The 15,121-nt window shown below is 36.0% G+C and overlaps 1 protein-coding gene across 1 annotated transcript; it reads right to left on the reverse strand.

Moving 5' to 3' along the window:
* Positions 1–9,126: 9,126 nt before the first annotated feature.
* LOC112185745 (NADPH-dependent oxidoreductase 2-alkenal reductase) lies at positions 9,127–13,038 on the reverse strand. The gene is made up of 6 exons (XM_024324058.2): positions 12,735–13,038; positions 12,450–12,633; positions 11,678–11,847; positions 10,154–10,236; positions 9,822–9,948; positions 9,127–9,581 (listed from the first exon to the last, which is right to left on the reverse strand). Exons 1-6 carry the CDS (start codon positions 12,990–12,992, stop codon positions 9,330–9,332), a joined length of 1,074 nt encoding a protein of 357 aa, XP_024179826.1. The 5' UTR covers positions 12,993–13,038; the 3' UTR covers positions 9,127–9,329.
* Between the last annotated feature and the right edge of the window lie 2,083 nt (positions 13,039–15,121).

The raw sequence follows: 15,121 nt of genomic DNA on the forward strand, positions 1-15,121 counted from the left end.
GCCCGCAATTATTTAAAAATATAGCAAGGCCCGGCCCGGCCCGTTGACGACCCCTAAGTAAAGTTCACCATTCTCTTTTTATAATCCATACTTCATTTTTTTTTAAGTAACTTAAACTTTTCTCTTTAGTAACTTAGTTTTGTCTTTTTATAAACATTTCAATAAAAAAAAGGGAAAGTATGAATGTGGATTGTATAATAGAGGAAATTCTACAGTACCCGCATGTATGTGATACACTCATTTATAAATTTGACAACAATTTTATTGTCATTGTGGTAAATAGAGTTATTTTTTGGGTAATTTTAGTTATATTAGAGGTAATTACTCCACCTACTATATTTTTATAAGTTTATAAACAAATTGTTGTCGATGTGGTAATTTGGTTCAATTATATGTAAATGTGTAAAACAAATGTGATAACTTTGTTGTCAATGTTGTAAATTTGGTTCAACTACATTGTAACTTTGGTTCAATTAGATGTAAATAAGTGTATGATAAACATCCAAATACTATAGACAACCATTGTAAAACAGAGTGTAGATTTCACTCTTCTAGTTGTTTTCACCATGATTATGAGTTTTAGCACCATGCCGATCTAGGCCTGGACCGGCCCCCCTGAATTCAATTTGTTGAACCCCACCCACCCGGCGGGGACACACGCACAAACATCTTCAAGTCCACCCACAATAAAATAAATAAATAAATAATGTTATGGTGAATTTTATGAGTTACAAAAAAATGTATTAATGAATATAAGAAGGGAGCAGAATTATTTTTTGTTAATCAATGTAAAATTGCAAAATGTTTAAACGCCATAGTAATAAGGTTATTGTAATATTCACTAATATGAAACACAACTTATTTTCTCTCCGGATGTCGCTTCATAGAATTTTGTTGATTTGTAGATGAAATTTTAAAAGAAAAATAAAAAGGTATTTAAAATTGATCTTTCATTTACATATACATAGTTTTATAAAAAAAAAATATATACATAGTTTTATTTTCTCCAACCCCAACTTATAAATTCTAGTTCCGCCCATGTTGATGAATGCTGAGTTTAAATGCATCGTCAGTGGTTAGAAGTTAGAAACATGCCCAGGCTCTACTCATACAAATGGGTAGGGCTGGCAAAATGGGTCGAAAGCAACCGAACATGCCGACTTTTGAACCGACCCGAACCAATTTGTCGGCTAGGCTGAGCCGTGCTGTTTGGCTCCATTCGCTACGGTATGACATATACCGAATAATTATGCAAAATAAATATAAAGCCTTGGAAGAGGTGAGGTTCGAACATCCAACCTCTCTCACAACAGCTCAGCTCCCCACCACTAGAGCACGAGCTGTCCTCAATGGCTCAATATAATACTTACAAACTTTATATTTATATTCTTTTTAGGCGATACAGAATAATTATACAAAATATATAAAACTTGGAAGACATGAGGTTCGAACCCCCAACCTCTTTCACAACAACTCAACTCCCCACCATTGGAGCACGAGCTGCCAGTGATATAACCCCTACAAACTTTATATTTATACTTTTCTTAGGTGATAGATTAAACACAAAACATAATGTTCTCTCTCTCTTCTGGTCTTCGACCTTTCTTCTTCTTCTTCTTCTTCTTCTTCTTCTTCTTCTTCTTCTGTGTTTAGTTCTGCAGTTCTGCAATTCTGCTTCATCTATTCTTCTTCTCATCTTTTTTTGTTTTTTCTTCCTCCCCAATCCCCATCAAATCAACATCAGATCTTCTAATTACAACATATTCCGTCATCAAATTAATCAACATCATCAGATCATCCTCATCTCCAATAATCCAATATCAGTGAATCTCCGCCGGCAAATCAAAACCAAACTCTACCAACCGAAAATTCAGCTTGCCGACAATCGGTATACCGACTATGTCTGATCGGTGGCGGTTTGAAAATCCTCATACCAACGGAGGTCAGTTCGGCAGCGGCATGGGTAAAAATGGATCGATTTAGTACCGAATCTAGCCGTACAAATGGGAAGAGACAAAGCTTGTTCATAAAGTTGGCTCGGCACCGTCAACTGGATCCATAGGGCCAGACTTGACAACTGTTTCCATATCTAACACTCTGCTATCTACTGCTACAAGAGTATAACTGACTAACTGTGTAACAAGTGGTCTCTATTATTGCATCGAGTGAGTCCACTGTTAGTGTACGATGAGGAGTACCCAATAAGGATGACCGAAAAGGTGAATATCATTGATCTAAAGCCATCTTCAATAAGAGGGTCAAAATGAGATATCTAGCCGTATTTTCTAAATTATGAACTCCAATAACAAAACGTCCAAAGAACTATAAATGGGTCCAGATCCAAAGAAGTGTGGGGAGGGCTGAAAATAGCCCTAGAGATGGCTCTTTGGCTCTTATGGAACCCACAGAAAACCAACAGCAATTAAGCTCCAATTATCATGGCTGCTGACGCCATGCAATGCTGCTTGCATTTGAAAAAAAATCTAATGGCCCATATGAGATAGCTGTTGCAATCCAACAGTAGATAATCAAGCAACTCAATTAAACATAATCAAGCAACTCAAGCAAATCATATCCGAAAATGTTATCAATAATACCACATAGATTCCTCTACCTCATCTAAATATACACATTAAAAAATAATTTTTATCTCAAAAATTAATTTTAGTCTATATTAAAATATTATTATAATAAAATAAAATTAAAAAGCATAATGTAAAATTATAAAATACTTGAAATTGCTAAATTTAGCTCAGCGCCTCAGCCTTATTGGAGATTGTTCACTTATTCATGAATAAAGAATAATATTTACGGGGACTAAATTATAACCCTAGCCCCAATATAGCTCTATCATACTGGAGATGGCCTAACCTTCTCGACAGTGCTCTTTTTCCCCTTAAACTCCTTCACCTCGCATGTCTTCCTTTGCCAGAGTCATAATTTTTTTTTTCCGTAGTATATCAATAAATTTGGTTTTCTCATTTTATACATACTTTTTTGATATTGTTGGGATTTAGAAGAAAATGATGCATACAGAACTAGGATAAATAAAATGATTACAAGAGCCTCTAATTAAGCATGATAAATGCAGAGGTGTACCAGTAATTATCTCAATTTAAAAAGAAGAAGAAGGCAAAAGTACTAAAAAAATCTCTTCGAAAACTTCATATGCACATTAGAGGCTTTTAAACTCAAAAGCGTCCAGAAAAGAGGATCGACAATAGCTAACTAGATTCTTGTCAAACAAAGTTTAATAAAAAAACTTGACTAATTAATTAAAAGCAAAATTCTTACATACGGCAGCCATAACACACTACTACAAATATGACATTTAATGATAATGTTTAGATGACATTTGCTCAAAAACGTCATTAAATACCCTTTCTATAACGTTTTCTGATGAAAACTTCATGGATCAAAATTTCATCTCAAGTTTATGACGTTTTCGAAATGTCATTGTAAGTCTTACTATTTAATGACGTTTTTAAACCGTCATCACTCTTATGACGTTTTTCAAACGTCATTAAAAATGTTTTCATGACGTTTAGTAAGTGTCATGAATAAGAATAGGTCATGGCATTCTGAAAACGTCATTAAAAAAGTTTTCATGACGTTTGGTAAGTGTCATGAATGAGAATAGGTCATGGCATTCTGAAAATGTCATTAAAATTTTTTCATGACGTTTGGTAAGTGTCATGAATGAGAATAGGCCATGGCATTCTGAAAACGTCATTAAAAATGTTTTCATGACATTTGGTAAGTGTCATGAATGAGAATTGGCCATGGCGTTCTGAAAATGTCATGGAAAATGTTTTCATGACTTTTGGTAAGTATCATGAATGAGAATAGGCCATGGCGTTCTGAAAACGTCATTGAAAATGTTTTCATTACGTTTGGTAAGTGTCATGAATAAGAATAGGTCATAACATTCTGAAAACGTCATTGAAAATGTTTTCATGACGTTTGGTAAGTGTCATGAATAAGAATAGGTCATGGCATTCTGAAAACGTCATTAAAAATGTTTTCATGACGTTTGGTAAGTGTCATGAATGAGAATAGGTCATGGGATTCTAAAAATGTCATTAAAATTCTTTCATGACGTTTGGTAAGTGTCATGAATGAGAATAGTTCATGGCATTCTGAAAATGTCATTAAAATTTTTTCATGACGTTTGGTAAGTGTCATGAATGAGAATAGGCCATGGCATTCTGAAAACGTCATTAAAAATGTTTTCATGACATTTGGTAAGTGTCATGAATGAGAATTGGCCATGGCGTTCTGAAAATGTCATGGAAAATGTTTTCATGACTTTTGGTAAGTATCATGAATGAGAATAGGCCATGGCGTTCTGAAAACGTCATTGAAAATGTTTTCATTACGTTTGGTAAGTGTCATGAATAAGAATAGGTCATAACATTCTGAAAACGCCATTGAAAATGTTTTCATGACGTTTGGTAAGTGTCATGAATAAGAATAGGTCATGGCATTCTGAAAACGTCATTAAAAATGTTTTCATGACGTTTGGTAAGTGTCATGAATGAGAATAGGTCATGGGATTCTAAAAATGTCATTAAAATTTTTTCATGACGTTTGGTAAGTGTCATGAATGAGAATAGTTCATGGCATTCTGAAAATGTCATTAAAATTTTTTCATGACGTTTGGTAAGTGTCATGAATGAGAATAGGCCATGGCATTCTGAAAACGTCATTAAAAATGTTTTCATGACATTTGGTAAGTGTCATGAATGAGAATTGGCCATGGCGTTATGAAAATGTCATGGAAAATGTTTTCATGACTTTTGGTAAGTATCATGAATGAGAATAGGCCATGGCGTTCTGAAAACGTCATTGAAAATGTTTTCATTACGTTTGGTAAGTGTCATGAATAAGAATAGGTCATAACATTCTGAAAACGTCATTGAAAATGTTTTCATTACGTTTGGTAAGTGTCATGAATAAGAATAGGTCATAACATTCTGAAAACGTCATTGAAAATGTTTTCATGACGTTTGGTAAGTGTCATGAATAAGAATAGGTCATGGCATTCTGAAAACGTCATTAAAAATGTTTTCATGACGTTTGGTAAGTGTCATGAATGAGAATAGGTCATGGGATTCTGAAAATGTCATTAAAATTTTTTCATGACGTTTGGTAAGTGTCATGAATGAGAATAGTTCATGGCATTCTGAAAACGTCATTAAAAATGTTTTCATGACGTTTGGTAAGTGTCATGAATGAGAATAGGCCATGGCATTCTAAAAAAGTCATTAAAAATGTTTTCATGACGTTTGGTAAGTGTCATGAATGAGAATAGGCCATGACATTCTAAAAACGTCATTAAAATTTTTTCATGACGTTTGGTAAGTGTCATGAATGAGAATAGGCCATGGCATTCTAAAAACAGTCATTAAAAATGTTTTCATGACGTTTGGTAAGTGTCATGAATGAGAATTGGCCATGGCGTTCTGAAAATGTCATGGAAAATGTTTTCATGACGCTTGGTAAGTGTCATGAACGAGAATAGGCCATGGCGTTCTGAAAACGTCATTGAAAATGTTTTCATTACGTTTGGTAAGTGAAAAAATATATGTAAAATTTGATTAAAAAAATATAAAAAAACTCAGTAATTCTCTAGATATAAATCTGTGTGAAGAGAGATCTCCTCAAGGGAAATATGTGTGAGGACAAATCCTCTCAAGGAGAATCTAGGTGAGGCGAAATACCTTCAAGGTGATGCTGTGTGAGAATTAATTCTCTAAATGCAAATCTGTGTAAGGAGAGATCTCCTCAAAACGAATATAGGTGAGGAAAAATCTCCTCAAAGTGAATTTGGGTAAAGAGTATTCCCTTCGAAGGAAATCCGAGTGAGGAGTGGAATCCAAGTGAGGGCATAAATTCCCTGAAGACGAATCTAGACAAAGAGATTCATGATGAAGCAATTTCAAAAAGTAACTTATTCACTTCATCTTTCTCATAAATAATGAAGCTAATGTATAGTCTATGACTCTGGATAGTGTGACTCTACATTTACCTATAAGGGTAATTTTGATCATATCACCCAAGATATCCATTAGTTGTCTTGGGCATTCTCATATTTCACAATTCTCACTAAAATTCAACCTTTTCCAGCACTATAAGAGAAAGTGAATCAGACGACACATAACGGACGACATATTGAATTTATATGTCGTCTAAGTACGTTAGACGACACACGGGTTAAACTGGTCGTCTCTCTTTCCCTCAGCCAACACAAGCTCAAAACTAAAATTTACAAAATTTGGGACAACATATACAATGACGTATGTTGTCTCAAAAATCCAAAAAAAAAAAAAAATCAATTAATTTTGGTGGGTTGAAAATCCTCGAAACCCTGATCTAAAGTATTCCCTCCCTTGGCTTAAAAAACAAACCCGACCTTTCCCTCCCGTTTTGCTAAAAACAAGCCCTTTCCCTTAACTAAAAAAACAAACCCTAGATCTGAAAAACAAATCCTTCTCGGTCAGTACTCCCATTCTCCCAATCACTCTCAACCTCGCACGCTCTCACTTTCATGAACCTCGATCTCTCAATCCACCCTTAATCCCTCTCACCCTTTCAAGCTCCCCCTCGCTCTCATCCTCCCTCTCTGTGTCATTAAAGTTTTTCGAAAGCTGTGGGCAAGTTCAGGAGCGGTTCCGGCGAAGTATAGCTGTCTCCAAGCATCGTCAATCTTTCAGGCCACCACAGGTTCTCTTCTGTCGGTCGCAACTCTTCACTTTTCAACTCATCTCTCTCGACCCCCCCTCCCTCTCTCCTTGTAAGTTCCTCTTCTCCTTCAGATTCAGAGAACTTCTTTGTTTTTAATTTCATCAGGTCTTGATTAGGTTTTCTAATATGACTGGGTTTTTGTGTATGAGCCATCAACTTCTTCATCGTCTTCATCAGAGAGAACCATACCCATCAGGGTTGAAGAATTTCACGAACACATTGTTCCTCTGTCTCGGATTTGATGGCAAGCAAATTGGGTTTTGCAAAATTAAAGGAAAATCTTCCTATCAAGGTACCTGATTTCTTATGATTTTAGATTTGGAATTATATACACCAAGCTTGTGATGAGTTGCACCCCAGAAATTTGGATTGTCTTGATGATATTGCATAACTCTGTGATTGAATCAAGGTATGCAACTTGTTGATGCTTCTGGGACAAATTCTCTCATTTGCTTTTGGTTAGTTCCTATATATGTTTCCTTAACACTTTAGTCGTATAAGACTTGAAGGAGCTGTATGATAAAATGCTGGAATCTGTGAATGATAAATGATTGATGTCCCATAATGTTTGGTTGTGGTCCATGATCGATTGAGAATTGCAAAAATGAGGATGATATTAAGCTTTTATTTGACATCATGTAGAACCTCTGAAAATTTGTTAATTCTAATCCTTCAACTTTTTGATTGGATGAAGTTTACCGTTTTTCTGTCGACAGTTGGATGCTTTGGTTTTAATTGTAGATACTGTCCAATCTATGAATCCATTCAAATTTTAATTGCAATCTCTACCGAGAGGTTACTAAGCCCTGTGGGGCCTCTACTTTGGTAAGCTATACTGATATGCACTGGGGTCTCTTTTGAGTAGTTAATCAGCAAAGTAGACTGATTAGCTCTTTAATTCTTCATCTTGCAATGCATTTATATATGTAAGCTCTGTACACTGCAATTAAATTTATCACCACTCGAAACTTTTCTTCCTAATCTGATCAAAAGAAAAGGACATCATAAGAGTAAAGCTTTGATGCTACTTATACATGCATACACAACAGTTAAAAACAAAACCAAAAAAAAAAAAAATGCAGAAAAGCAACAAAGTTAAAAGTGATGCAAGAAAGCCAGGAAATATCTAACTAATGTTGTAAAAGTTTTGTTCTTTCTTCTTCCACAAAATTTTCAGATTCTAGTTTCTCTCCCGTAAAGCTCGCAAACCTGATTTCTTCAAAACTCCTATGTAGTAATTCTTCCTAATGTTTGGCTGCAGATGTGTTGGATGAGGAATTTATATTCTGGCTCCATCTCCCCGCTTTTTTTTTTCTTCTTTCAATAGTAGCTAGTTCTTTTTAGTGTGTACTAGTGCATTTATGGATATGAATCTTGTTTTGGTTTTGTGGTTTGCAGATTGATGAGAATGTTCAGAGGGAAACCAGATTGATGGGTAGTGGAAGCATATTCTATTATGTGGTTTCAATTTGAAGCAACTGATTCTTATTATTATTATTAATATATTTTTACTTTATTGCATAGGCTTGGAGTTAAGATCAAGTCATCAAACACGGTAACTTCACTAACCATGATTTTTATTTTCGGTTTAGTAATTATACAGTAAGAAGTTGATTAGTATACATGAGTAGAAGAGGTGGTCAATGTGTACTCATTTTGCCTTTTGGTTCTTTGGCAGGTATTGGAAACAAGGAGAGGCTAGGGTTGGCCTTTTGCACAGTTTGTTCAAATTTTCATTTTAATTTTGATACTCTTTGGATGTAGTTGATATGAATAATAACATTTACTGAATATATTGAGGTTGTAGTGAAAATATTGATTCTCAATTAGCTTGTTATTCAATCTTACATATCAGTATTGGTTCTATGGTGGTATGTATCTAAAACAAGAAAAAAAAATTCTAATTTTAATTCAGATTTTTTTGAAACAATTAAAAAATTTAATGGCGTTTGATAAACGTCATAAAAAAAGTTGCATGACGTTTTGCAAATGCCATAAAAATGTTTACCATGACGATCTCAAAACGTCATTAGAAGAAGGTTTATGACGTTTTAGCAAACTTTCTATGACATTTTCGAATTGTCATGAAAAACTTTATATGACGTTTTCCAACCGTCATTGAAATACTTTCTATGACGTTTTTTTAACAGTCATGGAAATACTTTCTATGACGTTTTCTAACCGTCATTGAAATATTTTCTGTGACGTTTTCTAACCATCATTGAAATACTTTTTATGACGTTTTCTAACTGTCATCGATTCATGCCACATAAGACGGCACCAGTAGAGACGACATTCTAAACAATTTTATGACGTTTTTCAAACGTCATTGAATGTTTTTGTGTAGTAGTGACACGTGGCGCGACTGCCCAAACAAAATCCAGGAAAAATGATTCTTATTTAGAAATTACCCATACTTTTTCAAAGTGAAAATTGTGAAATACTCAAAACACCTCCATGCATGCATGACACTGATTGTTCAGCCATACTAGACACATAATACGGCTGACGTATGCAAGACTTTCTTAATCAAAATGGCATATATAGATTGATATTGATCCGGCCTTCAACCTAGCCATATATTACTTGACTTGGATAACCACTTTTCCGATATTAGAGCTGGTGAAGAGTGACCGTAGGCTCTCCAAGAACTTGTCAATTCCATTATAGATTTTAAGCTTAGAATTAATTTTTCGTTCCTTTAGGTGGCTCTCCATCTCCTTTGCAAAATCCCCAAAACGATCCAAGTATGAACCCACCATGAAACCTTGCATCTTCACATCTTTTCCTATCAAATTTAGCAGATTCCTCACTCCCTCTCTCTCAGTCCAAACCTGCATATATGCACAGATATGTACAAACCTTAATTAGTTGACAAGAACCAGAAACAAATCTTTCTAAAACGCACATAAATTTTCAATTTTCCATAGAAGTAAGTTTTATACATATCCATGCAATTGCAATTATATGTATCGTGCTAGTGCAAACAAAATTTACGACGTATATATATAGTAATATGAAAGATAATTAAATTAATGATAGTGATGATATCTCCAACTTAATTACGTGTGTACCTTGTTGTAGCCAGATATCATGCCACAAAGAGGTATCTTTGCGTGTTGGTTGACGTGGTTGAGAACAGCCTCAAGCATTTCACCACCAACATTATCAAGGTATACATCAATTCCATTAGGGAAATACCTGAAAATAGTTAAATTACTATAAGAAAAACAATTACGAGTATGTTAAGCTTTTAGCACCATTAGGAGTATTTTAGGCGGCATTAGGGTTTCTGTATAAAGCATTGATTCTAGTGTGGTCTATTTCAATGTTTTTCTATCACTGTGTTTCTTAGAGCACAAATAGGTATACGTACTAATCTTCTACTTAAAAAACAACTAATTACTTGCTTAGAGCAGCATCATAATCTGTCTCCGTGTGATAGTTGAATGCATCATCATATCCAAATTCCTCCTTTATGAGCCTTACCTGCATAGATTATCAACAAATTTCGATTGGTTAATCATATTTATGTTTCATATATGAAACTATATATAGACACACACACATGTATGTATATATATATGATTACATTCAGCATTCAAAATTTCTAATTTAACCAAGAAAAATTGATGAAAAATTTACATTAATTTTGAATCCCATTGAAAGATTGAAGGACACAGGGGACTTCCAAACTTTCAGAGTACGGTAGTATGTATTTACATCATTTAAAAATAGCAACTCCAAGAAGAAAACCCTAATCAAAATGAATCCGTCTCCTCTAAATTGAGGAGCCATGAAGTTTTCGTAAAGTTTATAAAATTTATATCCTTCAAGTGATCTAATGGCTGGTAAATTTGCCACATCAGCTGGGATGACTCTATCAGCTTTATTCTTCACGCCCAAATAAAAAAAAAAACCACCGATGTCCTCCATCAACGAAACACAAGCAGATCAATATTCATCTGCTAGCTCTCAGGATTGAACCCAATTCTTGTATCTTCTATCTCATTTTGTTCTCCTTTCTTTATTTTATAAACAAATAAAGGTTTTCATATATGATTCACAAAGAATATGTGATTTAAGTTATGAAAAATTATCAAAACGTTAGCATTGAAGCTATGTGTTTGGGTCAGCAACCCATCAGATCCGAAATGAATCTGGGATCAAAACAAATTTGAACCAGAACCCAAACGAATTTGGGGTCAAATGATTATTCCTCTATTTATGTACGTTAGGGGCGTCGTGAAGTGACCAGCAATCCAAATAACTTATGTTAACAAATCCTTACATCTAAAGAATAGGGCTAGAAAACTCCTTTTATGGGGAAGAAGATCTTAGAAGAAGTAAAGAACTCGGAATTTAGTACACTTGAAGATGAACTGATAATTATAACAGCAGGTTGAAGATGAACTGAGAGAGAGAGAGAGAGAGAGAGAGAGTCACAACAGTAGGTTGCAGTCAGTTGTGTGGTATTTTATAAACTGTTATGTAAGATGATGTGGCGTACTTATCAACCATTGGACTTTTGGGATGGCCAAGATTTTAAGAAATTTTACTAACATTTAAGTTCTCATGAAGAACCAGCAATTTTAAGAATCTACGCTAGACGGTCTTGAAGTATGGGTTGATTATTTTGCCGGACCAATCTTCAGATGACAATCTAGAATAGACTAGCTAGTGAGGGAAGTTGACGGGGGAAAAGTTGCTGTGTGTGGGGAACAAATTGCGTCAATGGACAAGACAACAGAACAACAGAGACAGTAAAATCCATTCAAAAAGGAAGATAAGGGAGTGTATGGTAAACAGCTAATGCAATTATGCTGATACCCACCATTATTGAGAGGCTCTTGGTAGTCTATAACATCAATGCTACTTTTCATTTGTTGAAGCCAAAAAAAAAAAAGTGAACACGACTTAGGCGACTTACTTTCTCGTCGGATCCAGTGCTTCCGACGACCCGACAGCCTTTGAGCTTGGCCAACTGCCCTGCATACATCCCAACCGCCCCAGCCGCGGCTGAAATGAACACATTCGACCCTGGTTTTATTGGCTCTGCCACCACCTGAATCCCCACCCACGCTGCAAACCCGGGTATTCCTAATACATCATTATAAGATATGAGGAACAACAGTTATTATACGGAAAATGATTTGTGGCCTCAATGAGGTCTAAGATTTGTGACTTCAATTCTAGGTGTCATGTCATGTCATGTCACCTACACACATCACCTATTTGTCAAATCATGTCATGTAATTCTTGAGTAAAAAGACTATCTTATCATTCCAAAATATAATGGCTTTAAATTATTTTAGTTTTTATCTAAAAATAAAATATATTATTTTAAATTTTTTTCTTTTTTTTCGTTATATATATAATTATATATATATATATATATATGTTTGTGATTTGTGAATATATATATATATATATAATTCGTCAAAAAAAATTATATACAAATATGTGTTTGTGTGTATAAATATATATATAATTATATTATATATGTATATATATAATTCATACAGAAATTTATAAATGTATATTCGATGTAGAATTAATATGGTATAAATATATATATATATATATTAATGTCATAATTCTAACCCACAAAATTTTAAAAAAAATTGATTAAACATACTCCGGAGTATGGTATTTTTTCAACCTCTCAGAATTTATTTATTTAAGGAAAGGATTATTAATACCTAGCGTACTGATGTATTCAGGCAATGGAATCCCAGCATCTGCATCAATCTTTCTTATTAAAGCTTGGGATGGGAGCACAAAATATTCAGCAACAGGGATGAAGGGACTGATCACTATGTCACCTTCCCCGTAGTTACTATCCCTTGACCGAAGTACCCTTCCAACTCCAAATGCTGAAACTACCTACATTATAACAACAGCTAATGCAGATTAAGACGAAGTACGTAACTGAAATTAAAAGGTATGAACTAGCCCATAGTACGTGATAATTAGCTATAGCTAACCTCGTTGAGGTTGTACTGGGGAGAGTAGAGGCCGTCTTCTCGGCCAGTCATTCTGCTTCGCAAGTACGGATCGAGGGAGATGAACAGGGTCTCGAGGATAACATGTTGTTCCGGGATCGAATCGAGGGCAAGGGAGATTTTGACTGTGCGGAGTTTGAGATGATCGGAGGTCGGAACACCTTCAGGTGCATAAGCAGCCATGTACCACTCTCTGCTCTCCACTACTGCGCTCCTCATCTTTTCACTGATCTCACTCATTCTCTATTTTTTTTTCTCTATTTAGTCTAGCTTGCTTGCTAGGTCCATAAAAATGCCTCTTCGTTATATAATGGAGACTTTGAGAGTACATAGTGACCTTCTCCTTATTCCCTACGTACACGTGGTTGGTTGCAAACCACAGAAATAAGTCTCTATGGTTCGCTCGTTCAGGCTTTAATTTTCAAAGTGGATTGGTGGGAACTAAAATTTGGTGCACCTAACGATGTGTGAATCTATGCATGAACCCCGATACTAACGGGAGGAAATCTGCTGTCCTCAAAATACCTGTGCCAAACATGTCCCTTCAATAGTAGTGAGACACTTGTCGTTAACTAACTCTGTTAAACCCATTAAAAAAAAGGCACTAACAAATGGAGGAAAAAAAAAAACCAATCTGGTGTTTCTTGTCTTCTTGATCATTATTCATTCACCCAAAAACATACCTTGGATTTACAAGATTTCAGCACTTCAACAAGAAGTTCTACCTTTTCTGGATTAAAAAGAATTCAGTAATTTCTTCTACCATTCACATCCAGAGTTCTTGTTCTTCAAAAAGATTCAAACAATTTGTTTTCGTGATCAGTTGTCATCATCGTCCTCAATTCTCATTTGGGCCGAGTCATCATGCTCTCTACCATCACACAACCATTTCTCACTCAAATAGAAACCCTTAGAACCCCAAATCTTGAAATTCCCCCAAAAAGTCTTCACCCCAGCAAACCCGCCTCTTCTTCTACCGATTACAGCAGTTATCCAAATTAGGAGGAAAAAAACATCCATTATATCAGATTCTTGTCAAGAAACTGTTGGCGTGAGTTGGCATGAGTTGGTAAAGTGGACCATCCAGACAATTGTGGTAGACAGTGAGTTGGTGGAGTAATAGCAGATACTGGTGGCAGACAACTTTATATATTCTGTTGTATAGTTTCATCCCTTAATATGTAACTCAATGTGTATATATATTTCATTCTTGAAGAAGAGTAAATACACTGAACTTTCCCAAAACATTCTTGTTCTTTCTGACTTGGTATCAGAGCAGAGATCCAATTAGGACTCTGTTCCGCTGTGTTTTTCTTTTCTTTTGGGATATTTTTGATTAATACATATTGAGTTCTTTTGGGTTCTTTTGATTAAGAGACACTAGCCAATTCTTTCTTACGATCAAACACCAGAAACACCCTATGTTCTTTTGGTCAATTAATCGGTTTTAGATCATACCTCTTGCTCCAGATCATACCAAGCTCGACTGTCACTACCAGTTCCGCATTACCGCAACTGCTTATCGAGTCGAACTGCTGCTATACTCAAAACTGCTGCTCTCAAACCGCAGCTTAATCATCGCAGCTTCTTTCTGCCTCCAAACCCGACGTTGTGCAGAGCTCGATCCATAGATCTTAATCTCCGCACGCATCCAGCCTCCTGCAGCGCAGCCCTACGTTCCCTGCGCACCGTGCAACACCGAGAGATCGTGCCTCCACCGGTCGCAGTCCGCACAGCAGCGCATCAGCAAGCCACTTGTCCATCCATCCGTCCTTGCCCACTGCCCCCGCGGCTCTCCGCCTACAAACACCCTCGGGCACACCTCCCTGACTGCAGCAGCCCTCCCCAGCGCGCGTCTTCACAGATCCCGGCGCCTCCTCAGTTCGCACAGCGGCGCATCAGCAGCCCAGCTCACAGCGGCGCATCAGCAGCCCAGCTCGCCCAACTGAGCTCGCCTAACTTAGCAGCCCAGCTCGCCTCTCTCGGTTTTAGATTTATCACAGAAGAGTGGAAGCCGTGTGTCCACATACGTGTTTTTTTTTTTTTTTTTTTTTTTTTTAAAAAAGGTAAGATGGTGGATTTGATCACAAGTGACTCTAAGGCTGAAGGAGCTACGTCCGTGACTCGTGAAGTTGTGATTGTTCAAAATGTAACAGATAACTCAAGCTTTGGCGTCAAGCTTGATGGCACAAATTATCAGTTATGGCACAGGCTTATGAAGATCCATATTCAAGGGATTGGAAAGTGGAGTTATGTTATTGGTAGCACTGCCAAACCTGCTGCAGGACCAAAAGCTGATGAATGGGACACGGCAAATACTAACGTGATGGGAATTCTTCTAAAAGCAATGACTCCAGAGGTAATGCAGT

This window comes from Rosa chinensis, chromosome 2 (assembly GCF_002994745.2).
Source record: "Rosa chinensis cultivar Old Blush chromosome 2, RchiOBHm-V2, whole genome shotgun sequence".
Classification (NCBI taxonomy): domain Eukaryota; kingdom Viridiplantae; phylum Streptophyta; class Magnoliopsida; order Rosales; family Rosaceae; genus Rosa; species Rosa chinensis.

Coding starts and splice junctions, on each gene's coding strand:
- LOC112185745 (XM_024324058.2), bottom strand. CDS start 12,992: ATGAGTGAGATCAGTGAAAAGATGAGGAGCGCAGTAGTGGAGAGCAGA. Junction 12,634..12,734: donor CCCAGTACAACCTCAACGAG/GTTAGCTATAGC, acceptor GTTATAATGTAG/GTAGTTTCAGCATTTGGAGT. Junction 9,582..9,821: donor TGATATCTGGCTACAACAAG/GTACACACGTAA, acceptor GCATATATGCAG/GTTTGGACTGAGAGAGAGGG.